The sequence below is a fragment of the Musa acuminata genome, chromosome BXJ1-4, assembly GCF_036884655.1.
Source record: "Musa acuminata AAA Group cultivar baxijiao chromosome BXJ1-4, Cavendish_Baxijiao_AAA, whole genome shotgun sequence".
NCBI lineage: Eukaryota > Viridiplantae > Streptophyta > Magnoliopsida > Zingiberales > Musaceae > Musa > Musa acuminata.
Genome location: NC_088330.1, coordinates 5,085,370 through 5,111,616, shown reverse-complemented (window position 1 = coordinate 5,111,616; position 26,247 = coordinate 5,085,370). Strand labels below are relative to the sequence as shown.

General features: G+C 38.2%; 1 protein-coding gene across 4 annotated transcripts; it reads right to left on the bottom strand.

The window, feature by feature from the left end:
* Positions 1-695: 695 nt before the first annotated feature.
* Positions 696-25,968, bottom strand: LOC135643136 (E3 ubiquitin-protein ligase UPL1-like). Of its 4 annotated transcripts, none has more exons than XM_065159755.1 (16): positions 25,624-25,968; positions 21,267-21,380; positions 20,983-21,189; positions 12,864-20,819; positions 12,475-12,792; positions 9,910-10,108; positions 9,526-9,815; positions 9,158-9,450; positions 6,315-7,410; positions 6,064-6,210; positions 5,906-5,986; positions 4,467-4,692; positions 4,249-4,388; positions 2,060-2,166; positions 1,736-1,893; positions 696-1,082 (listed from the first exon to the last, which is right to left on the bottom strand). In XM_065159755.1, the coding sequence occupies exons 1-15, from the start codon at positions 25,654-25,656 to the stop codon at positions 1,791-1,793; spliced, it is 11,310 nt and encodes a 3,769-aa protein (XP_065015827.1). In that variant the 5' UTR covers positions 25,657-25,968; the 3' UTR covers positions 696-1,082; positions 1,736-1,790. The 4 variants fall into 4 exon arrangements, with proteins under 4 accessions (XP_065015827.1, XP_065015835.1, XP_065015837.1 ...); XM_065159763.1 differs by having other exon boundaries at positions 12,864-20,816; XM_065159765.1 differs by having other exon boundaries at positions 21,267-21,362.
* Between the last annotated feature and the right edge of the window lie 279 nt (positions 25,969-26,247).

The window sequence follows — 26,247 nt, the reverse complement described above, 5'->3', positions numbered from 1 at the left end:
GACGCATAAAAGCATACCACAAAAGGTGGCAAAAGCTTCGTATTTTCTATGTCCCGAGGATTGGGTTATTCTAACTATGAAATAAATGTGCGTGGCGGTGGGCACTGTGAAAGCCAGACACGTGTAATCTCATCATCAGCGGACAGTCATCTGCATCATGCGTCAACAGTGGTAGTACTTGGTACGAGCGGTACTAGATGATCCTGATAACCTGTCGGACCGGTAAGTACCGCCCGGGTGATACACATTGATATGGTAGACCTGTATGGATCTCTTGTAACATTGCCATACAAAGATTTTAAGATTGCAAGGTGTTGAGAAATAACCACGGTTAAATCTAATCTTTTATAACATATGATGTAAGGGTGATTAGAAATCAATACCATGGAGGTTCTATGACATAACTATATGGAAATCTTTTATAACATTACTAATTAGATCTCCCTTTACATCACCTCACACCACTGATATTAATTAGCTCTACTCGCTTCATAGAGATGGAATCAATTTAGATAAAAAAGGCAGAAAAAAAGGCAAAGCTTTGGCCAAGGTTTAAAGAAGTTGCCTCTCGTTCAGCTTGACTGAGGGCTCACCTTCTTACACATGTTTTGACTTTGATGTTGAATTGCAAGAACAGCCGAATTGCATGCACGAAATAATAGAAAAGAATAATGCAGAAAGAAGCTTGGAAACACTGAAAAGAAAGCTCAATTGATTATTGATTTGAAGTGACAGCAGCTGCTGCTATTTACAGTATGAGATGGGCAGCTTCGAGGGTGTCTAATGTGTACCGAAGCAAAATAAAGAAACAGAGATGGTGAGAATATAATCATGGAAATATGCTGTTCGTTCTTGCAAACATTCGACCCACAACGGAGAAAAGGAATATCTCCAGATGCTGTTCTTGATTCTCGAGTGAGTATCACACGGCCCAGACTGTGCATAGCTTCATTAACTGGGGGATTGTTTCAGGGTCAGGTTGAATGATTCGAGAATCGACTTCTGCTGCTCTTAGAGTGCGGCCGAGTGAGATCTCTGGACCGTACTCTGGAGTAGCGACTTCATGTTTCTGCTTTTGGAGTCTGCAACAGTGTGGTGCATGATTCAATTAACTGTGAATTGTCCAGATAGTGGAAAACACAGAAAGCTTGCATAATAATTAAATAAAGCAAATGGATTGAGAATGAAAAGAATTGGGTTAATTTGTCCTAACCCATTTATGTTGGACCCTACTTTATGTTTAACTTCTAAAAGGTGGCCTATCTAGGTTAGCAAAAAAGAAAACGAACTATTTTATCCCACTTATTTGGCAGAACTATTTTATCTTGGCTACTCGGATGAACTTCTTCGACAGGGTTGATTTAACCCTCAACTACATTACATTTGGAGGTCAAACCAATACCTACCAACTTAATCTTCCTAAACCCTAAACCAAATGCAGCCTTACCAAACAAGCAGCAAGACAGAATTTTGAATTCCAACTATGCCAGTTCTTTAATCTTCGTATTTTTCAAGTTGAAGCCACCAATATCATGGTATGCTTTCATCTCCCATCCCCACCTTGTTCAAAATTTTTAAAAAAAAATTGGACATAATAGATGAAACATCAAAGGTATCAACATGATTTTTTTTTTTACAAAGGATATCAACCATAATTTTACGAAAAAGAGCAAAAATGAACTTATTTGCCATCAGATCCTAAAAATGTGTTGATAACACAAATAATTCAACTCACCTTTACATAGCAGAAAGAGATCAATTCCTTGGCAACTGGCCAAGGACTAGAAGGCTTAACCAAAACCAAAGCCTTCACTAGCTTCATGGATTGCAAGCAGCAGGCGTTCCTCTAATTGTTCCCTAGAGGAATATTCTGGTAGATCTAATTGGTTAAAACTGCAAAAATATATTGGACATAATTAGAAAAGGACTAATTAAAGAAGAAAGCAATACTTGATTATGCTTTCCAGTCTAAATGATCTTTAGATCCTTGGAAGCAAACAGCATATAGGCATTACAATACTTCAAGAACAGATACTCTACAACAACTCGTAAATTTTACCAGGTATGTGCAGAGGGCAGCCTTTTGGGAGTACCATATGCCTTATGAATCTGAAATCGCTGGGGACCAGATATACCCTGCAATGCTTTAAAGCCTTCTAAGGGGACCTGAATAGCCACCAAACAGTAACTTAAATGAGAATTAAGCAAAATATTATGAATAATGAATTCTTTTTCCTATGCCACTAGGTATCCTATAACACTAGATTGATCTTTTTAATCCTTGTTAATCTTTTGATTTCCACATCACAAGAATTGGTCAACATATAAGGATTTAGGGTGTACACATTCTTACACTATAGTAATTCTCTTCAATGTTGCCACCTCATCAAAGTGCGATAGTTCAACAAAAGACTCTCGGTATCATAATTACAACCGATTTGTTGTGTAAATGATAACTAGTTAGCTGATGAGTTGATTATATAGTTGTGTTCCTGAATTCTGTTCTTTTAGGTTGTGTCAGAATTTTCAGCATTTGGACAGTTGACACTCATGTTTATTTGTTAAGAGACGATGCTAAGGGGCATTTGGTTACTTTTGATGCTAAATGTTTTCAGTTAGGATTAAAACAGAAATGCAAATGCTAACACTTGCAACTACAATGCAGTTGTTTGGTTGGCCTGCATCTACGATTGTAAGATGCCACTTTTCTTTTGTTTGAATGCTCGCATTTGCATTGCAACATGCAAATGAAAGTGAAATGCAATGCTGTCATGAGAATCCCTAGGCCTGCATAGGAATATTGCCTTGAGATATTTAGTTAAGCCTCCTCCAACTAGGCACCTTGCACTTTTTGAGTTTTAGGCCAAAAAGCAGCTTGAACACCTAGATGGAACCTCAGAAGCTACCCAGGGCCTTAAGGCCTACATTTTTCTAATAACTGTCCATTTAAGTTAGTTGTTCTTACAAACTTGTGCCATAAAAAGTATCAACAATGTATGCATTTGTTGTTAAATCCTACTTATTATGCTTCTTTTTAGCCAAGATCCATGACAGTGTATATTAATTGTTATAATATGTTTTATTATTTTTTCTTCTGTATATATTTATGGCAATATTTTAAGTAGTATCACTGACAAAAAGGATATCAAAGAAGAAGATCTAACTGGCCTTAGGATTACAATTGAAATATCCACAATGAAACAATGAACACTAGAGAGATTCTAAAAGTAAATGGTAGACTACATTGATGTATCAATTTTATTTTTTTGAAAACATATGGATTTTCAAGAAAGATGCTTGTGCTTAATTAATTAAAATGTTTCAAAGGTACTATTTGGATGCCCGCGTATGGGCCTAGGCCTTTCAAAAGACTTACACCTATGACTGTCTGTACGTTTTAGCAACTTGGTGAAGTGGAGATGTGGTGGTGGGAGGCATTGCAGCAGGGACTTGTGATGGCTGAAGGCCATGTGCAGGGTGGCAACACCCCTGGGCAGTGGCGGGAAGGTGATGGATGGGTAAGAGAAGATGGTGGATAGTGGTTAACGAGTGACAGGTGGGTGGGAGGGTGGCGGTGGTGGTGGTGGTGGTGAGCTGTGGAAGTGACATGGTGGATGGTGGCATGTTGCTGGAGGTGATGTTGGTTTGTGATGACAGGTGATTTTTACGAGTAGGGTGGTGGTGACGATAACAGTGGCAGCAGCCGGCAGTGATGGTGGATGGGTGGCGGCGGTGGCAGTAAGGTGGGAAGGGTGATGGTTATAGTTACTGATGATGGTGTTGGGGTAGGGGGAAGGCTACAAGTGGTTTGCAATTTGACTTATCACTGTTTTGTTTATGAGTCAAATTGCAGTCAAAAGCTCCAAGTTCCAATTTTAGTCGCACACAAATAAGCCTTTTGCTGGCAATTAACCACTTGCAAGTAGTAGTTCACCTACAAACGGCTTGCAGCATCCAGACTTTACAGGTAACCAGACAGCCACTAAGATACATTGCATGTCCAAGACTTTCTTCTTGAATTCTAAACTTTTGTCATATATTTTAGATGCCAACAAAAACTAGCTAAAGTTAATTCATACCTTATGTTGTTCTTTTATATCTTAAATCGACATTCATAAGCTCAATCTTACTTGTAGAAATTTTACGCAAAATGTAGTTCTATTTTTCCAATTGCTAAACAGAATTGAAAAATCAATCATGATATTCCTAAACAAATGAAACACAATTCTAAAACTGGTCATAATATACCTTTGATGTTCCGGTTACAAATTGAAGTAGTCTCGCCATGTCCTCCTTGTTAAAGGATTTAACAACTTCCCAGAACCATTGAATGACAATAGATGCAGCTGAGTATCCAGTATACTCAGTGTTGGCTTGCAAATCATCAACTGCACCAAGAAAAATGAATTACATAAACGAAGGGTAAAACAATCCATTTTTCGGTAACCAAAAAAGTACAAACTTACTGTCAATTTCTGGAAGCCCACTTAATAGGAGTTCAAGCTCCTTGTCATTGAATATTGAGACAAGTTCCCTAGGAACTAATTCATTGAAGCCTTCAAGGAAAGAATTAATTTGAGGACGAATAGCTGTTGTCAATATGTGTTCAGCCACGAGGTCCACATACTCATGCTTAGTTTCTTCAGTTACTCTGATATTCCTTCCTCCAGGGATAAGCTCATAGTCAGTGACCTTCATCAAAAGTATTTACCGGAAAGAACATAGTCAGTAGGAATGCATAAATCAGATCAAACATGATTTTAGTTTTCATTTTGTGCTTGAGCCAATGGCCATGCAAATATATTTTGTTGGTTTTGACAGATTTTAGGTGCAGTTTCAGCTAGTCTGGACAGAAATTTAAATCTTGATTCTACACCAAATATGGTGAATTGCAGCACCAGTACTGTACAAGAATATCAAGCCATATACCAAACTGTAACATCCATCAACCTAAGCTCAAGGACATGCTACGCCATAGGATAAATGAACCATCATTTCATCACAGAACAGACCTCTCTCTGAAAGAGGCAATCATAAAAGACAGACTAAAAGAGGAACGGAATTGTTAAGAGTCCCAGTGATTCAATTTAACTTTTTTTTTTAATACATCAGACACTACCATGCACGTTTGGTTTGGCAGATCTAGGCAACCTGGTGTAGAACCAAGTTTTAAATTGCCAATACATAACCTTTAATATTTTCACAAAATGATTTCATGTTTAAGATAGAGAGAACAAAAAAAAAAAGGAACTAATAGGTATGAGAACTGTTGTCTTAATTTCAGAAAGAAATGACCAGCACATAGATGCTGCTGGATCAAAGCAACTGAAGATTGCTGCTATGAGAAAATTGAAGGAAAAAATACAACCAGCATAACTAACAGTTTTACAGGGAAAATAGCCTGTCTTCTCTGCTGTTGTGAAAAAATTTAGAATAGAAAAAGATATGGGGATTTTCGAAAGATAAATAGATGAGATGGTCTGTGGAAAAAAAAAACATAAATATAGGGGTAAACAATACCAAAGATGAGAATCTGTCTCCATAAATGGATATTGCAACCCTTTTAACTGTCCAATCCTCTGAATGGTCAACTCAAAAATTATACGCTGTTACTAGTTGTACCACTATTCCAACTTTAAATGGACTCCATCTGAGATGTTTTGAGCCCTTTTAGTTTGCAAATAAAGAATCTGAGGAAAATATACGAGTACCACTGGTTCCCCCAAAAGGAAAAAAACATAACAAAACATAAAACAGACAATTGAAGATCCTTATCTAGACCAATTTGAATTAACCTAACAGTAAGCACATGATTTTTATCTAACATAAATATATACAGGTAAAATCAGTTTGTGATACCGAATTCAAAAATATAGCAAATTCGAAACTTCAATTTTTAAGTTACCTGGTTTTTTCCATAAAGGATGTGTTTTTCCTCATCCGCATCTATGCTGAATGTCAAGTCTGGAATGTCGCTTACATCATTCTGTTTAAAACAATAAGGGATGCATATATTAATCAAATAACAGTCAATAGGAAAATAGAGAGAAAGTTGATACATACCTCAAGCATCCACTTTAAGTTCTTGTAATAGTCAGGATCAACAGCCTCTATGTCATGATAAGTCACTTTTACACCAAGAATATGCTTGTAAAAGGAACGGGTGAAGTACACATCCAACAGTTGCCCATCAAATAAAGCTTTGGCGACCTGCACAAAGGACAGAAACATGACATTATAGAAGCTTCAAAGAAACAACTGATGAAAGATTCAGTAATCAAATGAAAAAGAAAACAGGTTCAGAAGATAAATACCAAACGACCCACAAATCTGAAATAAGAAAGATGTTCGGTCTGGTAAGCAGAATTGGGGTTGGGCTGGAAAGTTGAATTGTTCCCAACTGTAGTAAAAAGTAAAGCTCCTTTATCAAAAGTGACCCTTGAAAGCAATTGGTACCATTCCCTGGTCAAGCCACCAGCATCAATCCCTTCCTCTCCTTGAAATTGAACTGTCAAGCGTCCCTTCAAGTCCTGACTGGAGCGCAGTCGCAACTGATTGTAGGAATCCTCCAAGACATAAGCTCGGCGAACACTTATCCTCAAAGGAACAGCAAAGTGCTGATCATGCTGTTGCCTGATACGTGAGCGAAAATATGCCCTTTTGTTGTCAAAATCAATGAGCCTTGGAAGTTTTAACATCATTGAAAGTGACTTTTCAAGCAAATTTGGGTTCTGTCTGATGAAGACATTAAGAAGGCGCCGATGCTTCTCAGCAATCCTTGCAAATGTCATGGTGCCCATTCCAGTGCACTTGTGGATAGGTGACGATGAGCTCCCAGCAGATTCTTTGACTTCTCTTGCAGTAACATTGCTATCTGGCTGCCCAATAATCTGATTTGTTTGAAGCTTTTCACATAAAAGAAAAAAAGCTTCTATGTATGGTAATAGTCTTTGTGCAGGAGGAGGGAGAGGCTGCGTAGGGGAGAAAGGACCAGCCATTACTCCAGAATCATGTACTGGTACTGTAAATGAGAAAGATGATGTCTGCCCTATCTGTGTTTCAGTTGCACTTATGCAGTCGCTTAGTGCTTGCCACAGTGGCTCAAGTGATTTATTTAGATTCCACAATATGGACTGTTGCTCATCAGCATTTACATCTTTATTGCAATCAACTGAAGCAAGTACACTGAGTGCTTGTAGTACACGCAAGACTGGAGCTCCAGCCATAGAACCAGTGCCAAGTCCCAACACATTTGAATTCCTTAAAATTAAGAGCTCGGTTATAGCAGAAGAGCTCAAGTGATTAGCTAAATCGGCTAACTCAACTGCAAAAAAATTTCGGTGGGGAATAGCAACCAATGCTATTTTCTTCACTAACTCAGCAGTAAGTGAATATACTTTGTCTGAAAGTCTGATTATTCATAAAACAAATCAGTCAGCTGGTCCAGTAAAAATAATATAGGAAAGGCTAGTCATCATAGAAAAATAAGTTATTTTGACAAAAAAACAACTTCAAAAGATATTCAAGAAACTCATTACCATAAGTAAAAGATTGTTCTTTAAAAATCATTCATTACTGGGGGAAAAACAGTACCTAGTATCAAACAGATCAGAACAATATTCTCAAAATATGCTAGCATTGATGTGTGCTGTTTCTGGGATGCAGAATCAGAAGAGATTGGGCAAAATCTTGAAGAAAATAATGCATGGACAGATTCAGATTATCCACGATAAATAAAAAAGGGTGGCCAAGAGCATGAGGCTCCCACAAACAATTGAATGCATTTTCAAGCATTCATTCTTTGCCCAATAAAAGAAAACAACTGCAGGAATGTACAGTCTGATCTAATGTTGATCTATGATGGTTGATCTATACCTAGGAACCTCTTAGTGGAGATTCTCTTTTTTTTCCTAATCCTATGAAATTATTCTTTTGATAACAAAAATAACACACTATTCAATCAGTAAATTAATATGAACTCCTTTCCGTCATTAGAGCTTAAATAAAAAAATAACTATCTCATCAGAGCCAACTTAAAGCAAAGAAATAATCATCCTCCTCTAAACAAATGTTCTTTTATGATTTTATCTAAGAACTTCTTTAGTCTACCTTCCTTCTTCCGTTCCCTGTGCCACCACTATTTGAGTAAACTATTCTCTTTTTTGTTTTGCATTCCTGTTAAATAGTGCATCTGAATCTACAAAAACTGTTTCACACTCTTAATGATTTCATTAGTCTCTTTGCTTGATATACAACTTAAAGAATAGCCATATCTAATGAATAAGCATGTAGAACTTCTGTTGAGACTTCCCAGATCAATATGAATACTAAATGTTTAAGTTCTCCAAGCAATCACTCTGCTACAAACAGATGATTCCATAAAAAAAAAAAACTGGCCTTACCAACTCAAGATATGAACGGAAGGTGCATTCCATCACATCCAAACTACTTTTAAACCATTGGTTGCTAAATCATTTTTGATCTTAAATTACCACTTCAAAAGACAAATTCTTGATGCATAAAATGCATGCAGTACAGACTTTAAAGGAATCAGACACTGCATGAAAATCAAAAACTAAGTATGAGGTAGTGAAATAACTAAATGGTGAAGGGTCTACTGATTACCAAAGCCTGAGCTCTATAGCAACAGGTGCTCTAGCAGTGAGATGTAAAAAGAGTAGCATTAAAATATGAATGAAAATCTTAGTAAGAATTGATGGCAACAAGGGCTGTATTAGCAATCAAAATAGTTAGAATAAAATTTCTTGGCTAAGGTTAAGTATGATATCTATTCTCTAGCACTGTGCATGAGCAAGTTTTATTTGTACCTTTAAAGATATTTATCTAAGAATAACTATACATGCACAAACCAAACATTTTGCTAACCATCTATCTTCAAGAAATCTTGAAAAGAGTTCACAAAGAAGCAAATTACATGAAACAGGATAACAGTGCATTTAGCAAAATCTCTTAGGTGTAAAAACATCTTGCCGTCCATGATAGGAATTAAGTCCCCATTCCATTTTACCCCTCCATGCCATGTTTTTTGATAAATTGGATGCAGGAAGAGACAAATCTCTTGGACAGAAAGCCTGAACCTAGTGATGTATCATACATGCGCAAGCAAATAAATATACGATTGGCTGAAGTTAGTTACCCTTCATGTGCAAGGATATGGCATAAATTGTGCATATCCGATTTGGGAAGCTGTAAAAAAATGTCATGTCGGTTTACAGAACTTTTCAAACTCAAAGATGATGCCTCAGCACTAGGTTTTGGGTTCATCTCCAGACCAAGATTCTGTTCAGAAGTCAAATTATCATGTTTGCTATCGGAAGAAGTTAGAGCTGCTGCCTCTCTCTCAGAACATCCTGGAGCTTGTCCAAAGTGAGGTTCACAATCGATTTCTGAGACAGCATTGTTTACCACTACTTGGAGCAAGCACATGACCTGTACAACAAATTTAAATATGCTGTATGTGTAAGTAAAATTACTATGGAAGTTTTGGCAGTCTAAATTAGGTACCTGTTCAAGATGCACATTGCTGCGCAAAAATAATGGCCTGTCCAGAAGCTTTAGAAGTAATATTAGAGGTGAAAAGCCCTTAGCTGAAGTTTCCATAGTATCCAAAAGGGTATTTGTGACAACAGTCTTCTCTTTACCTTTCTCCCTTTTATTCTCTGAATATTCAACAAGAGTAGATTCCACAGCTGATGATGGATCAAAATAGAAAAGAACACTTGCAACAGACAAATTATTTTTTGCCAGATATGTTAAAATTTCGAGGAGTCGGCGTGTAACAAAGGGAGGAAGACCTTCAAAGAAGCAGAAATATTACATTCCAATAGTAAAAGTAACAAAGGACTGAAAAAGCATATGGTAGGCAACAATGTAAGAGCAGAGAGGTACCATTAGAGTGATGAGGTCGGCCATAGACAACATCCCATCGACATCCATAAAGCCGCTGTGAAGTTGACGCAATTGACTGACCTGGCCCATCAGCTTCAAGCCTAATCATATCAACTAGATGGCTGACCAGAATATTACGGGTAACAGTATGTGCACATAGATTCAATAGAAGTCTTTGAAGAAGGCCTTTGCTGATGGGCTGTCAACAAATAGTATAACGAGAACAAAGGGACAGAAGACTCAATTAATGCCGCCACGTTACTGTATCATGCAAAATTAGTTGAAATAAAAAAAAGTAGCAATAATATATGCCAACATTGATAACATCTCAGGATTAAGGCTAGATAACATTGACAACATCTCAGGATAGCAAAGGTATATAGGGCTGAAGAACCAAACTGTCACAGGGCTAGATATTTTGACACAACTGAACCAAAGAGCTACCCAGCTGGTCCACATCCAAATGGCTAGTCAAGTCAAGTTTATATTTAAGGAGAAAAAAATGGATCAGGTCAAATTTAGTTAGTTTAAGTTTTCCCAATTAAACATATGCTTGAATCAAGTTGAATCCACCTGCCAGCAAGTGCAGATCTATTGACCAACATAAAGTTTTAGATTTTTTTATTCAATTGTTCAAGAAGATGAAGAGATTGACAAATATTATTCAAACTTCAAAGTGTGTTTAGAATGGAGGACACTAGGAGTTATGTTTGATCACTGTGTACTTTTTAGATTAAAAACTTAGAAAACAGTTATTAGACCAATGATGATTTATGATTTTGAGTGTTGGACCATTAAAAAGCAACATGTGAAAAAATCCATGTCGCTAAATATGTTGATGCTAATGTGTGGAATTACTAAAAAAAGATGAAAAATGTATTATTATTTGTAAACAAGTAGGCATAGTTCCAACAAAAGAAAAAATGAGAAAAAGATAATCTTAAGATGATAGAAAATAGGGACACATTAAGGAGACATTGTAGTTAGACACAGACAATTAGTATAAATTGCATAAGAGGTAAAGAAGGCCTAAGAAGATTTTACACAAACTCTAGATGCCCAAGATTTAACTAAGGGTATTGCTTGGTATAGAACTCTGGCAAAAGAAATCCATAACTCTGGCAATAGTTAGGAATTGGGACATTACGGTTTGTTGTTATTGTTGTTGTAACCAAGCCATAAAACCAATGGGTCACTTTAAAAAGCATGCCTCTGGGTCAAGTTAAGTTGACCTGATGTGATATTATATATTTCATGGGGAAACAAACATTCTTGGCTAAAGCACCTTGATGTTTCACAAACATCATATAATATAATAACACCCAAGCAAAAATTTCTCATCAAAAGCCCTGGCAAGAAAGTGAACCCAAATCGTTGGAACCTTGCGGCTTACCATTGTTGTTTGCAAGAAAAGGACCCAAAATAGTTGGGACATTGTGGTTTACCATTGTTTTTTTCAAACCAGTATAGTATCAAACTATCGATACACCGAGTGGTACACCGACTCATACTGATATAACTGAAATAATAATAAAGAATAATATACCAAGTTACCAACTTATATTGACCTATATGGCCTAGTAATGGTACTCTTTGTTGTTTGTATTTGAAAAATGTTTTTCCATATCAAGTTAAACATTTCATCATCATTTCATAATTGTGTCTGAAATTAGCTTTTCTCTTGCTAAGCAGGCCAAAATCATCTTAACGACCACTATCAAAATTCCACAGGTTGCCATGCATATTGTGCTGCACAGTGAACACCATGTCAGGCCATAAATAGTTGGAAATCTCTACAACAGGCATGCCACTGGAGTTTGCACGTTCCTGAAGAAATTTTGGCATACATCCATTCTATAACCAGACAAAAATTGGTGTGCTCTAGGTATCATGGCAACCCATAACAAGCATATTTCAAATTACTAAATTCTCCAACCTTGAACAGCTGTGGCAACAAAACACCACTAAATAAACTTGTGAAAACAAACATCTAGATATGATATCAAAACAGTATCACTCTATAGAAAGTTTTGGCTACTGTAATAAAACTAAACAAATTTCTCTACTATATTATTGATGGATGAATTTCTTAGTCAACCCCAAATTTATCATCTAACTAAGCAAAAGGGACAGTGAATATAACAATGGCAAAGCCATAAAATTCCACCAACAACATATGGTTCCTAAACACAATACTACAGTCTGTACAAATATTTACAACATCATACAAGTATCTAAATATATTTGGTCATCCTAATATAAATCATAAATGATGCAAATAACAATTAATCACAGGCCACAATGTTCATAAATTTTAACCTATAGTAACATGTCTGCTGAGGTTTTGAGCTGATCAGATATTCAAACTATCTACAACATGTCATGCATTCTAAATTACTATTACTTATTTTAATTTTGCAACAGATGATGTGGCACAGACTAAGATTTATGTTATAAAGTACACCTACAAGTCTGTACATCGTAAAAAGAAAATATCATCAAAAAATTGTGCAGAGATCATCTTTAACCACAAAAAAGAGATTTTATTAACAGAAAGGAAAGTACCTGAGCTAATCTTAATAGACGAATGAGAGCCTTCATAGCATCTGCATCTAGCAAAGGCGTCCCTTCAACCTCTTTGACCTTTGAAGTATTTGGATTTGGAGAAAGCACTCTTCGACCAATTGTTACTCCCACACCTCTATCCATTACTGTTTGCCTATTAGCAGCTAATCTCCTGCCATCAAGTCTATGGCTGCCCCCAAAAAGGGTGCTTCGATAATGATAGCGACTGTTGTTCCGTCTATCCCTGAGCATTTGGGCCTCAGCGATCAAAGCTGGAGGTAGACGGGACAAAACTGCTTCAGGTGAGGTAAGGAGTACCTGGATTTGGAATAGTTGAAAATAAGCATTGACTAAAAGAATATCCACAATAATAAATAAAAAGGCAAAACCTCTTCACGTAGTTCAGGGGGGAAAGTAGCTATAATGGAAGCATTGTCCATTTCCACTGGTTGCCCTTCAGCTTGCTGAAACTGTGCATTTCTTTGTACTTGTTGCTGAGCCAAAACTTCAGCTTGAATATCTGGAGGAAGAGCAGCCAAAAATTCAGGATCTATTTCTTCCGTAGGTGGTGGAGCATAAGTTGCAGCTAGGGTAGCTTGAGTGGGCTGGGAAGCTTGCTGGGAAGCTAGAACTTCAGCACGGAGATCCACTGGAAGTGCCTCAAGAAAGGTTGGATCAATTGCATTTGTGCTAGAAGCCTCATTGCTAGAATTTATTCGATTAGCCTGAGTAGCTTGCTCAGGAACTTCTATATTTCGACAAACAGATACTCCACCATTTGAAGGTAGAGCATCATCATATTGATTCTGAACAGCATTTAGACCATTTATGTGAACATCAGCACTTCCAGGAGCTGAACCAGCATAAGCATCACTCAGTTCTTGTATGCCAGAGCCAGAAGAGATGAGGCCCTGACCACCGGAAGGGCTCCCAAGAGATGAATGCACTGGTTCACATTCATTGTGAAATTCTGGATCATGAGAATCATCAAGTATTTCAGTAGCATTTTGCACTGGATGCATAACTGGCAAGGCAGTGGTTGATAAATCAACTTCAAAAACAGCAACCATTGATGTGATAGTCTCACTATTATTATTATTTGTGATATTCAAATTATAAGGAATGCTCTGCCTTATTTCAGTTGTCTCTCGACTGTCCTCCGCAATGGCAACCTGCTGTACAACAATTTCATGGGATGAATCAGGAGGACAAGAATAACCTTCTAATGGTAAATTCACAAGCTGATGATCTGAAATGATCCCTGAGTCTTGCTGTTGGTTCTCAGTTGATAGAGTATCAAGATTAGTTGTTTCAAGCGCTTGGACATTAACATCTAATAGCTGCGGCTGTCGATTAACCTGGTTTGCACACTCAGATTTTCCCATAGCTTGAGGGTTATCAACAGAAATTGCAGCACGCAAGTGAGCCAGAAATTGGTCCTCTACTGCCTGAGCGATTGCAGAAGCATGCCCCCCTGCTTGAGGCTGGCCATCATCAGTCCAACGATTATCACCAGGCCCCCTTCTGGAGGTAATATGGCTAAAGTCCATGCCACGTGAAAAATCAATTAAATGTGGGTGTGCAGCACCATCCAAACGGTCACCAAAAATAGCAGCACCAGCAGCATGCTCAGATGGAACTGTAGCATCAAATATGTTGAGAGGAGATGAACCTAAACCTGCAAAAGATGAATTCAAATCTCTGGAAGAGCTCCCATTAGTCGACCACAATGAAGTTGACAGCTCCACTGAATGTGATGGTCTCATAAGTAGGGGATGTCGAAAGGCAGTTGCATCCAGCCTTGAAAGTTCAGAAGTCCTATTACTACCCTGACGACTGTGGTCTAAACCAAATGGACGGTGAAGATGATACAAGTCAGCAGAATCCAAACCCTGAAACGGATCCTCAGCAATGTCAATAAAAGCACTTGCAGTGACAGGTCCCCTCAGAACTCGCAAGTGATCTAAACCAGTCAAACTTTCCCTCCACCTAACTTCTATAACAGGATTATCAGGAAAATGACCATCTTCTCCATCAATCATGTGATCATTATACTCATCACCTATACCATTGTCATTGTCATCATGATCCTCCATATCTGTATCAGCTAATGACAAAGCAGCACCATCTTCTGCGACATCCTCTTCATCATCCTGATCATCATCTTCTTCATCATCTTCAATATCTTCACCAACATCCTCATCCTCATAGCTCATATCATCAATATTCTGGTGATCATCCTGAAAAGTCAATCCAATCTCGTTTGTGTTAGGTGTTCCACCAACTTCTTCCATCTCCTCATGCATAAATTCCAACCCATCATGTGGATTTATTGTTTGATTCTCTTCCACATTTACTCTGGTATTTTGATCCATACGTGAATCTTGATTTACATCGTGGTTCATCTCATCATGAGAAGATTCAGGATGCAGCTGATCAGCACGTTGACTGGCAGCAGTCGCTTCATAATTTTCATTTTGGTCATTATTAGCATTTTCAGTCCCTGCATTAGGATGATCTCCAGTTCTTCCTCGTGGCAAGGTTGATCTTTTCTTTGCAAGTCCATCCAACTTAACAACTTGATCAGCATTGGCAGCCCTCGTGAGATTTTCCAGAGCCTTGACTATCAGGTTTACAACCTTTGGAGCATTTGGGTGGTCTAAATCGATAACTTGAAGGATGCAGGAAAGAGAACGCGCCATTCCTCCATCTATCATGGCTTTTGCAATATCAGGTGAGCATCCAGGGCCAGGTAAGTTGCTAGAAGAAGAATTTCTAGATAAAATAGAATTTATCAACTCAACAAAAGTTAAAAGTTGCTTGTCAGGTATCAATAAGGATTTAGAGGTATTGGGCCCTTCATCAAGGAAAGATAATAATGCTCTCAAAATTTCAGAAATAACTCGTCTGCGACCCTCAGTAGATTTACCACACAGCACAACCAAAAACCAAGATGCTTTTTCAGAAAGCTTATCATTCAATTCATCTGAAGTTTCAGAAGATCTCTCTGAGGATAATGGAAGTAGATGATGCAATATATGATGAAGAATGGCACTATGTCCGGAGACACCTAATTGACCACAACCTTGCATTTGGAATATTTCAACATCACGTCTTAATAATACACCCACAGCATGTGTATACATGAGAAGAATATCAGTCAACAACTTGAGAACAAATGTCACCTTTGAGAGCCATGCAGATCTTTCAGAGAGATTATCCTTGTCCATCATTATGATTTCACCAATCTTTGATTTGCCCTTCACCTTCACAACATGCTCATCTATTTCCATGGGAACTGAGGAGCTAGTACCTTCCTCCTCTTTCTTCAGTGAAGGGAGACTTAGAATAATTTCCAAAAGTTGATCAATAACTTGAGAGAGATTCCCAGGAACCCTCTTATGACTCCTGGAACATTTGCTTGGTGTATCATGAAGTCTATTTTCAGGCAACCGAATGGATTCAGTAGATGGAAATCCACCTTCATTTCCAGCAGTTCTCAGTTTGTCCTTATCCTTCTCTTTCTCCTTCCTCAAGACTATGTTTATCCTTCCACCTGATGACTCTATATGACAAATTGCAGCTGCAGCTCTCATAAAAACCGCAGGGTCTCGGGAAATCAGAGGGGCCATGGATGTTAAAAACAACTTAGGTGAAAGACGGCCAGCATGACGGCTATGAGTACCAACTAGAGTCTGTTTCATCTCCAATTCCATGGCAGTCTGTAAAGTTTGGGCGTCTTCAATGAGATGTCGAACAATTACAGATACCAAACTGTCAAATCCAGGGAACACACAAGATTTTGGAAGACCAAAAAGAGCAGCCAAGCCTCCACTTTCAAGAAACTGACTTGCCAAAGCATGTGTTTTTGTTAAGCGTGCAGATAATTGTAGAACAGCCTGCATAACCATTGCTGGAACATGCTGTTTTATGAATTCACAGGCAATGGACAGTGCCCTTTGACTTTCTTCAAGAGTCAAAAAACCAGTAGATTTACCTAAGATTTTCTCAAAAATATCACTAGATTCTTTCTCACAGTCATCTACAGCAGATTCTTTGTCAGTAATAGCTGTTGAATTTGCAAAAGACATACCTGCTCCAGATAAATCAGATAGAGATTTACCAGCTCCATCAGCAGCTCCTGAAATAAATTTGGGTCTGGACTGTGCCATATTATCAACTACAAGCAACAAAGAGCTTACAGCTTTTGTTGCTGCAGTACCATATCTAGACTCATTCCTTGATTTAAATTTGGATAGTATATCCAGAACGACAAGAATGAGACCATTCTCTGCAGCTGATTCCCGAGTGCTACTATCTTCATGAAGAAGTAATGACAGTATATGTGAAATTGGACAGAGTGCACCTGTGTCATCGGAAAAATCTGAAGGACAAAACTTAAGCTGCTGAACAAGAAAAAGAACTACCCGTGGACGATCTTCACTGTTGTTTCTACGACAAAGTGCCAGAAATAGATCTGTCAATGAAAAGACCATCACATCACTACAATGTAACAACTTGACTGACAAGGCAAGAACATCATCTACGGGGGGTGCCTCTTGCTTATTCTCTAAATATGCATTTATCGTCATTTCATTATTGTCTTCTTTGGATGATTCAAATGTATTTCCCAGTGAGAGAGCAAGTGCCTGTGCTAGCTGAACATCCTCCTGAACAATTTCCTCAGGATGACTGAATAACCAATCCATTGCCATCTCAACACTATTGGCGCCCACACTTCTCAAAGCTTCCTCAGCACGAGCCCTAGAAAAACCCATCTCAACTATGGTTGAAATTGCCGATTCATCAAGTGAAGGACTGGTAAATCTTCGACCGGTGCTTCCTATGATATCATTGCGACCATGCTTCACATGTCCAACCCCCAAATATATGTAAGTCAGAATAGAGTTCACAGAAGTAATGAAAGATGGACTGCAATTGGGGAACATAGGGTGGTTCCATATAGGAAGTATTACATCCAAGACTTGTGATTGCAGCATTCGAACAAATAACTCAGGATCCCTTGGCACAGGGAAAAGACCAATTGAAAGCCCTGCGGCAACAGGCTGAACGAGCAGCTGAATATCAGAAGATGAGGCTGAGGATAACAATAATGATGAATTGACATGATATGCTAGCAAGCAGCAATAAGTTTGCAATGTATCCAGAAGCCATGACCTATGAGATACTTTCTCAACACTAAAACTCCCTTGATCTGTCGTGGCAGCCAGAATAGAGAAAGGCAGTGTCCAAAGCAGCTGGCTAGTTGCCTCAAATGTAGTCAGAAGCTCTTTAAATGTTCCATTTACATAGAAGCTGTTCACCAGTGCAGTACTGCATGTGCGGCGTTTATCCACGATAATAGCAACAATATCTTCGACAACTTTCCCAAGATAACGGCATTTCACAGATAATGTCAATTCAAGGCCAGAAGTGGAATGCCCTGGATAACTAAGAGCATCAAGAAAAAGTTTCGCAACAGCTGTCACTAGATTCTTTGAGAAAAGACTGAGGGAACTGGAATCTCCCCGTCGAGCAGATAATCCTTTCACAATGGTAACAAGAAAGGATCGGATTGCAAGACCAAGTTTCCTCAAAAGTTCAGGTACGACAAAATCTGCACTTTTGCTCTTAACATCTTGAATATGGTAGTTCTCTAGTGTGCTAGCAGACCCTTCTGAATCTGTCTGTGATGGATCTAACTGCCTATAAATTCTTCCACCACGTGCACGGGACAATGAATGACGAGCATGACGGTGCAAAGTTCCAGAAGAATGAGGGATGGAAGAAAGATCACGTTCAGTCCTCCAACGAGATGCAAAACTATTCCTTATAGAGACAGTGTTCATATACTGGACTACAGGAACAGTATTTCCATCATCATCACCATCCCTTCCAGTAATATCAGATGCCGATGCAGATGCATCTACATTGCCAATTTCCTGATTAGCAGCCCGCTGACCATCAGATGAGTCACTACACAAAGATATCTGCCAAATAACTTCCTTGTAAGCCTTGGCAAGTTCTTTCAAAATATCAGCATCTGCAGATCCCAACTCCGAGTTCATAGTGGAGGATCCCTTCAAAAGATTAGTGGAAAGTGACAGCAGCCCCATCAGGCTAGAAAGACATTTCAGCACTTCTGTCTGCTTCAGATGTTCAATCTCAACAACCTTAGTTCCAGAAACTGAACTCAGTAGTTCATTCGTAAACTTAAGATGTTCCTTAATAAATGAGCATATAGCTCTAGTCAAAGTAGCTGAATTCTGAGATGAAAACTTTTTAAAAGCATTGGATATGCTCTGGCTAACAGAATCAGAAGTGGGCACAACCTGCACTGTGAATAACTTAAGAAGGGCTTCAATGCCCCTTCTTTCAATGAAAATATTGATAGTATTTGCATTCTGAAGAACAGCTTCAAGAAGACGAGAAGCATTGCCAATATATTCCGGAAGAAATGACCCAGAAATCAGTGATGTGCCGTCAAAAGATGTCTCATTCAACTGTTCTGAGTTCCCAGTGACAGACATTTCACCTTTGCCTAGTGATATAGAGTCCCTTTCTAGGTTAATCTCCACTGGAAGTCGAACCGAAGAGCACTCAGACTCAGTGGAGTAAGACTCCGAACAAGATCCATATCTTAAAATTGTATTGAGGATCTCAATAAGCACATCAACACCAGAAGCACGCAGCAAAGATGAATGACGCATTAATTCATCCAACCCATTAGACAGGACTTCTAATGATTGGTCATTGAGCGCTCTTAAATATGAAGCAGAAGTAAAGATTTTTATCAGGCACCTGAGAGCATTACAATTTTTTACCAGTTGCAGACCAGTGTTATTCAAACACAGTGCATCTAAGCACTGTGGAATACAACTTATTGCTTCACTAGAGCAGGGTACACCACTATCAATAGCATCAAGAAAAGCACCAGGTACATCAGCAGCAGCAAGGACAGAAAAGCATGTGGGATCTTTGTGTATAATATCACTCATGACGTTTGCAGCAAGCGAAAATACTCCACCACCAAATTCTTTTGCTCTCCTGAAAATAATAGACAAGCATGTTGGTAATAAGCTCTCTTCAGATCCATCAACACGGGTGGAGCTTCCAGGAACATATGTTGCAAGTGATATCGTGCGAAGCAATGCTTTTATGAGTGACCGTCGATCATGTGTAACCATGCTTTCTGAAGAAAAACTTTGCCTCTCTAGCTCAGATAAACTGCTGATGATTTGTTTGCCCTTGCTATCTTGCAATAATTTCTCCCCAGTGTCATTTGCTCCTCTCTCAACATGTGTAACTTCAACCTTAAGTCGTGCAATGGCATTATCTAAACCACCTAAATCTCTAAATAATGCCAAAGAAGGATTATGATAATCCAAGAAACCTTCAATTACACGAACTGCAGTACTAACAAGATGAAGGTGCTGGGCATTAGTATCCTTAAGAAGGGGTAAAATACTAGGTATAAATCCTCCTTCCTGCAGAGCCAAAGAACCTGGAGTAGATGAGACCAATATGGATATAAGAGACAACAGTGCTTCAGCAAAAACAATAGAGAACGTCATGGAACCACTGGTAACAGAATCTACTGCCTTCTGCATAAGACTAGGGAGGGTCCCACGATGACCACCAGCGGACACGGAAGACAGAACCATAGGTTGGTAACTTCGATCTTGGTGGAGAGCAACCAATGACTGAATCCCTAAAATTCGAATGTCTTCGGGAATTTCATCTTCATAGCCTAATAAAGATAGCATTTCACCAATAAACTCCGGTGCATTATTAAAAAATGTTGCCAAGTCATCGGCATTATTACTTGCTTGAACAAGAAGATTGAAGGCATACAAGCGGATACGAATGAACTGACGTCGAGCAGTTAAGGAACCAAAAGCTTTCGCAAATCTTAATCTTGTTGATAGGGAAAAGCATAGATTGGAAGGTATGTTGTAGCTCCTCACTAACTTCTGCATAATTTGAAGAACATCCTCATTGTCATTACTGATGCCAGGTAGATGAATGACTTGCCACCCCTGGTTCACATATTCTGTGGTATGAGAATTTTTTGATGATTCGCCAACTGAATAGAATTCAAAATGAAGTGTGGAACCAATATCATAAGCCACTGAATCACACCCATTTGGCAAAGAGCAAGCAACTAATCCAAGCCCATCTTCCTTCCCTCCCCAGCCTTGTGAGAGTGCGAACAACTTCAATCTCAAAGAGGCATCTCGAATATAGCACTTCCCTACTGTTTTTTTCAAGAATGCAGCCAAGGTTTGAAGGCTTGCTTCAACAATATCTGCATCAGTTGAAGCGAGAAGCAAAGATAGATGCTGCTGCATTTGTACAAACAAATAAAATAAGAAAATCATGCATAGCATGTGAAAAAATTGATGGTTTTCACTTAGAGGATTCTCTCATTACATGTTATGACTACAAAGCCTAAGATTGTAGCAAAAGAATTACTCATTGAAAAAAATCCACCGAGAAGATACATACTTCAAATGAACTGTAGAAGTGCTTGTTCGTACAATTATCCAAGATAACTCTCATAACCCGAAGAATCTGAAGAACTGCATCCCTAGGAAATAATGGATCTGCATTAAGAAAGTTGTCTTCAAACTGCAAATCCTTTCTTGGTTTTATGTGCTTCTCAAAAAATGAGTCAAAATGATTAAAAAGGTCGATCCAGTGATGAAAATCTCCCTGCAGACGATTAAGCTAGGACAATCAAGACACTTCGAATAAGAATTTTGTTTACAAGGAAATAAAGGAAGGCCAACCTTATCAAACTCCCATCTGAAGTCCTTTAGTAGTTCTTCTATATTCTCAAAAGCAGCAGAAATGACATTGTTGATAAAGAATGTTATATGTGAAGGCTGTAGTGGCAACAACAACTTATGTATCAAGAACAACAATCAAAAGTAAGACACTATGAAAACAAGAAAAGAATTTGAAATAGAAAACTGATAAAGATAAGGATTAAATAAAGGCATAGATACATAACAAGAAACTAAACAAAAAGAAATGACCAACGATTTATTTTTTACATCACATATGAGACCCTATAGAGCACTCTAAGTGTCATGCCAAGCACATGGGCACACATCCTATGCTGGCCAATGCAGGCCATACATGGAAAGCACCAGCTTAGCATGTGCCAGCCCACTCCCTCCAACATGACAAATATTGGAACGAATTGCACAGCAAGAAGTTTTTCCACGTTTCATGTAAATATTCATCCAAAAACAACAATCACCAAGTTCTAAGCATTACACTTTACACATGATATCTGGCAGTCAGTTTGCAACAATGCATTCATACAAGACAACAGTGTCACCGAGCACTTCGCCTCCCTCTCCTATGTTTTTGTTCCAACAAGAACTAGACCATCACTAGGTAACCACAATGTGCCCCATCTAAAAACTAACCATTACAAGATGCCAAGACCTGGCATCAGCTTGAGAAAGTGCACTATTCCATCACATAACCAATTAGAATTTCACGAAAAACTTCCTGTTTTAACATAATGAGTACAAACACCTACATTTGCCTTCAAAAGAATAATAGACAGCTACAAGCATTTTTACTTAACAAAATGTTCAATCCACATCTGAAGACAATTAACAAAAGCAGATATTGATAGACTCCCATGTTATCCAATTACTGAAGAAACAGAATGTGAATAGAATTTATCGAGACATCATTAGCAATTTTAGACGATCACAACCTTTGATGAGAAGAATTCAGAAGATACCAAGAAGCAAGAATACCACCCTGAATATGACTATCTAAGTGTTAAATAGACAAAAAAAAAAAACTTGAACTTTCAAAGAGTCACCTAATGGGGCATAATAATACTTCATGAAAGAACAAAAATCAAGGAAATTAAAGTTACATTACTTAATAGGATGCATGTTGTGCAATATGTTATAAAGAAAATATTCTGGAATACTTCTTAATAGCTGAACAAAAAGAACTTATGCACCATGTTGTAACTTGCCCAAACCAACAAAATTGCAAGAATGACAAGTCCCTGAGGATAAATTGACTTGTTCCTTATGAAGCATTAGATAAAGTACTTATCCAATTGTGCTTTGTGTATCAAAATGTTAGACAGTTAAGAAACTATATGTACAAAAGTTGGTGTTCCGAGATTGACAATACAGAACAGACATGTAGGATTACTAGAAACAATAGAAAAAGATAACTTTTAATTCATGAACAATTAAGTATAAATTTGATTGAGGATGAAAGAAAACAGATATCATTTAAGACAACTTAAACAGGTCCAAAGGAGACCGAGAGAATACCCTATGATACCCTAAGACAACCCCCAATGCCATGTGGGGTTTGGCTGTAGATGGTATGTGACTTGCCACCCACCCAAAAAAACAACCTTTTGAGTACCCTTTTTGGGGGGTACCTGACCCATATGGTTTCCTACTTAGGTCGTGACCATGGTTCAAGCTTTCAGTAACGGACTCTGTACTGGTCGCCAGCTGAATGGGTACAAATCTGGTATGTACCAACCTACCAACACGTGGTAGGTCAGTGTAGCACTTGGCACCAAAACAGAGTAATAAATTAAAGACGTGGAGTGGGAAGTGGAGAATAAAAGGGGGCAAATTACGATGAGGAGGAGAGGAGTACCAGGCAAATGGGTGGCACAAGGCTAAAGGTTGAGAGAGACCTAGTGAGTGAGGAAGACATGTATTCAAACCGTAATTACCTAAGTCCAGTGGCACTTAAAAGAAAAGAATGAATTGAACCGGACCATGCAAAAAGTTCTGCTCCATGTGTTGAATGAAGCCCAAACCAATAAATACCGCTTGGTAAGTTACTCACATTTCAATCACTTGTATTCATACCGATGACCAAATAGAGAAGTGCCTGGGGTATTACAGTGGATTCCATGAGTATGTGTGATTCAGTTAATCATGTTTCTGTTGCTTTTTGATTGGATTATCTTTTAGTGGTTCCACTGATCACCAAAGGGTTAGGATTAAGATGCTTTGCTTTACTATATTTATTTTTCAAAATCAAGCTCTGCGCCCATGTTGCAACACTGGATGTCACTCTTGACATAGTTTGTTTCTAACCTGTCTAAGTCCTCTAATGAGATAGCGAATAAATGAGATTCCCACTCACAATATCTTATCCAACTTAATGCAAACAGAAGAACAAAAGATAAAAATATAACAAACAGAAGAGGCATAATTCTAGAATCACAAACCAAGATCAGGTAATATGGAGGGTTTTGTGTCCAGAAAAGTAAAGCTCATGATGGCTATGGGAATATTGCTGATGCATCATGTATGGAACTTTCAACCATGTCATACCACATTGAAGTGTCATTATGTACTGAGTGAAACATGGATTTTAAGTCATTCTTAACCCCACTGCTCCAAATCGTAACAAATAAAATTAAATCACTGTTAACCTTAATAACTTAGGTCATAATAGATAATCAACTCACTTTTCATAATCCCCAATGCCTCAAGTCATAAATAGTCAAGCCGAAAGACAAATATACAATACAAATGACATGTAAATATAACTATTCCAATTTCACAAATATTAAATTAAATGAAGGTTCCATTCTGGTACAAGGATAATTTCCCTTCTAAAATCTCAGAACTTCCAACGTAAATCATTTGAATAATTACATGAAAACACACCATTCCAAGACCAAAAGAAGTTCTTGGTGATAAGGAATTACATAAATGATATGCAAGACAGTCATGTTTACACACAAAATCTGAACAAATAGAAGAGCCTTATTTGTATAGAATTATTCACATACATACAAAGTATGCAATAGCAGGAAATAGCATGACTTATTTACATATGCTATGACCAGAATCACGAAAGTTGGGTGTGACCTAGTTACCTATGATATGACCAAATCACCAAAGATATGAATGACTTCTGAGTTATCACAGTTACATGTGACAGTACTATTTCTTAACCGCATAGGAGTAATTAGCAGTGGGCAACACTACAGACATGTTTTCTAAAAACTTTGTTGGAGGCCAAAAGACAAACTTTGTTGGATCTGATCCGTTTTGCCTCTCTGTCGGTTGTTTCTATGCCTCTACAAGGCATGTACTACACATGTGGCTTGTAATACTAAAAATAAAGTCCACAAGGTCATGTCACATGGATACATGATGTAAAACTAATTACAAACTTTAGGTAGTGCATCTTCAATGGTAAACATATCTCAATGACAAATTGAAGATAAAAAACAGGCACAAAATTATCTATACAAGTTGACAAGACTTGCAGCCCATGAATCTCAGTCTCTGGGACAGACCGATATTTAGGCATAGGAAGCTCAAAAATGCTCCCAGCACATCAATAGAATGACTGAACAAGCATATATGACCTAACAAGAATCCAACAAGGAACATCTCCATAGCACTTGTCGATTACCCAGGCATGACAAAGAACACACCAGCTTGATCAGAAAACATGGTGGAGAATATCAAATAACTTCCAAATCTATTGTATACGAGCCTTCCAAAATCAATAAGAAAAAAAATAGCTGGCACGCAAATAATACAAGCTAACAGCAATGGACTAAAGTTGGAGTTGCCAACAGAGATAAATCAAACAAATGCAACAGAAGATCTTTAATCAACACAATACAAACAGTATAAAAGCATGCATGCGAGTGATGATTTGGTGATATGTGGGTAACACTAAGAGTATTCTCCAGATGCCAAACAAGAATATGGCACACAATGAAAGACATTGATTTGCCATCCACAGAGATTAACATACAAAACACGATCAACTTTTCATGCTTGAGTTAATGAAAATATTATTTCAAACGATAAATTTGAATACTCAATTACTTCTTCTAAGTGTATCGACATATTTGACAATGTATGTAAAAAAAAAAGGAAAACTTTTCTCCAGATTAAAAGAAGGAGAAATATTTACGTCGAAGGAAAGTGTGATAAAAATATAGAACGAAACTACTACAGTAAATGAACAAGCAAGACTTCCGACAACGGATTGGCACAAAAAGCATAACAGAATTCAAAAGCACATAGAGATTCCAACACTGGAAGCAAGAGGAGCAGGAGGGAAAAGAAGGCGCAGATCAAAGCGGTCGAATGTTTCACGTACCACCTCCAAAACCCTTCTCTTCTTGAACTTCATCACGAAATTCGCATCGCCAGGACCAAGCGCACCTCAAGAAACCCGTCAAAACCCCCGGACGGACGCCGAATACGCCCGAATCCAGCGCCCGATCGCGGCGGGCCGGCGTATTCGCCGCGCAATTCGGATCGAGGGGAAAAGATACCCACGCACGGCGACGGCGATCGGACGAGGAGGTAGCCAAGGCGGCAGCGGATAGCCTCAGAGCGCTCAACTCTGGCGACGAACCGCGTCACGATTAGGGTTTCGGTCGCCCCCCGATGCGATCAGGGTTAGACGAGAGCGAGAGGGGGGAAGGGAAGAGAGCCGAGAGAGCGGTGATGAAACCACGGAAGTATTTATATATACCCATAGTTTTTAAAGAAATTATATAAAGTCCAAATTACACATATATCCCTCTCAATAATTAAGCTATTTATCGACGCAAAACTTACACTAAATATCATCAATAAACATTACCTATAGTTACGTAATTAATCTGAGAAATTACAATGACAAATATGTCATTTTAAACATTTTGAAAGGTTATATAAGTAAATATATAAATAAGGTCTTAAGAAGTAACCCGTCTCCTTTAAATCAGCACCAAAA

Bases quoted from the DNA above. Each gene is read 5' to 3' on its own strand.
- LOC135643136 (XM_065159755.1), bottom strand. From the start codon at position 25,656: ATGAAGTTCAAGAAGAGAAGGGTTTTGGAGGTG. The intron at 21,381-25,623 runs GTACGTGAAACA...TTGATACATAAG, and splicing joins AGAGAAGGGTTTTGGAGGTG to TTGTTGTTGCCACTACAGCC. The intron at 7,411-9,157 runs GTAACTAACTTC...ATGAATAATCAG, and splicing joins CATATCCTTGCACATGAAGG to ACTTTCAGACAAAGTATATT.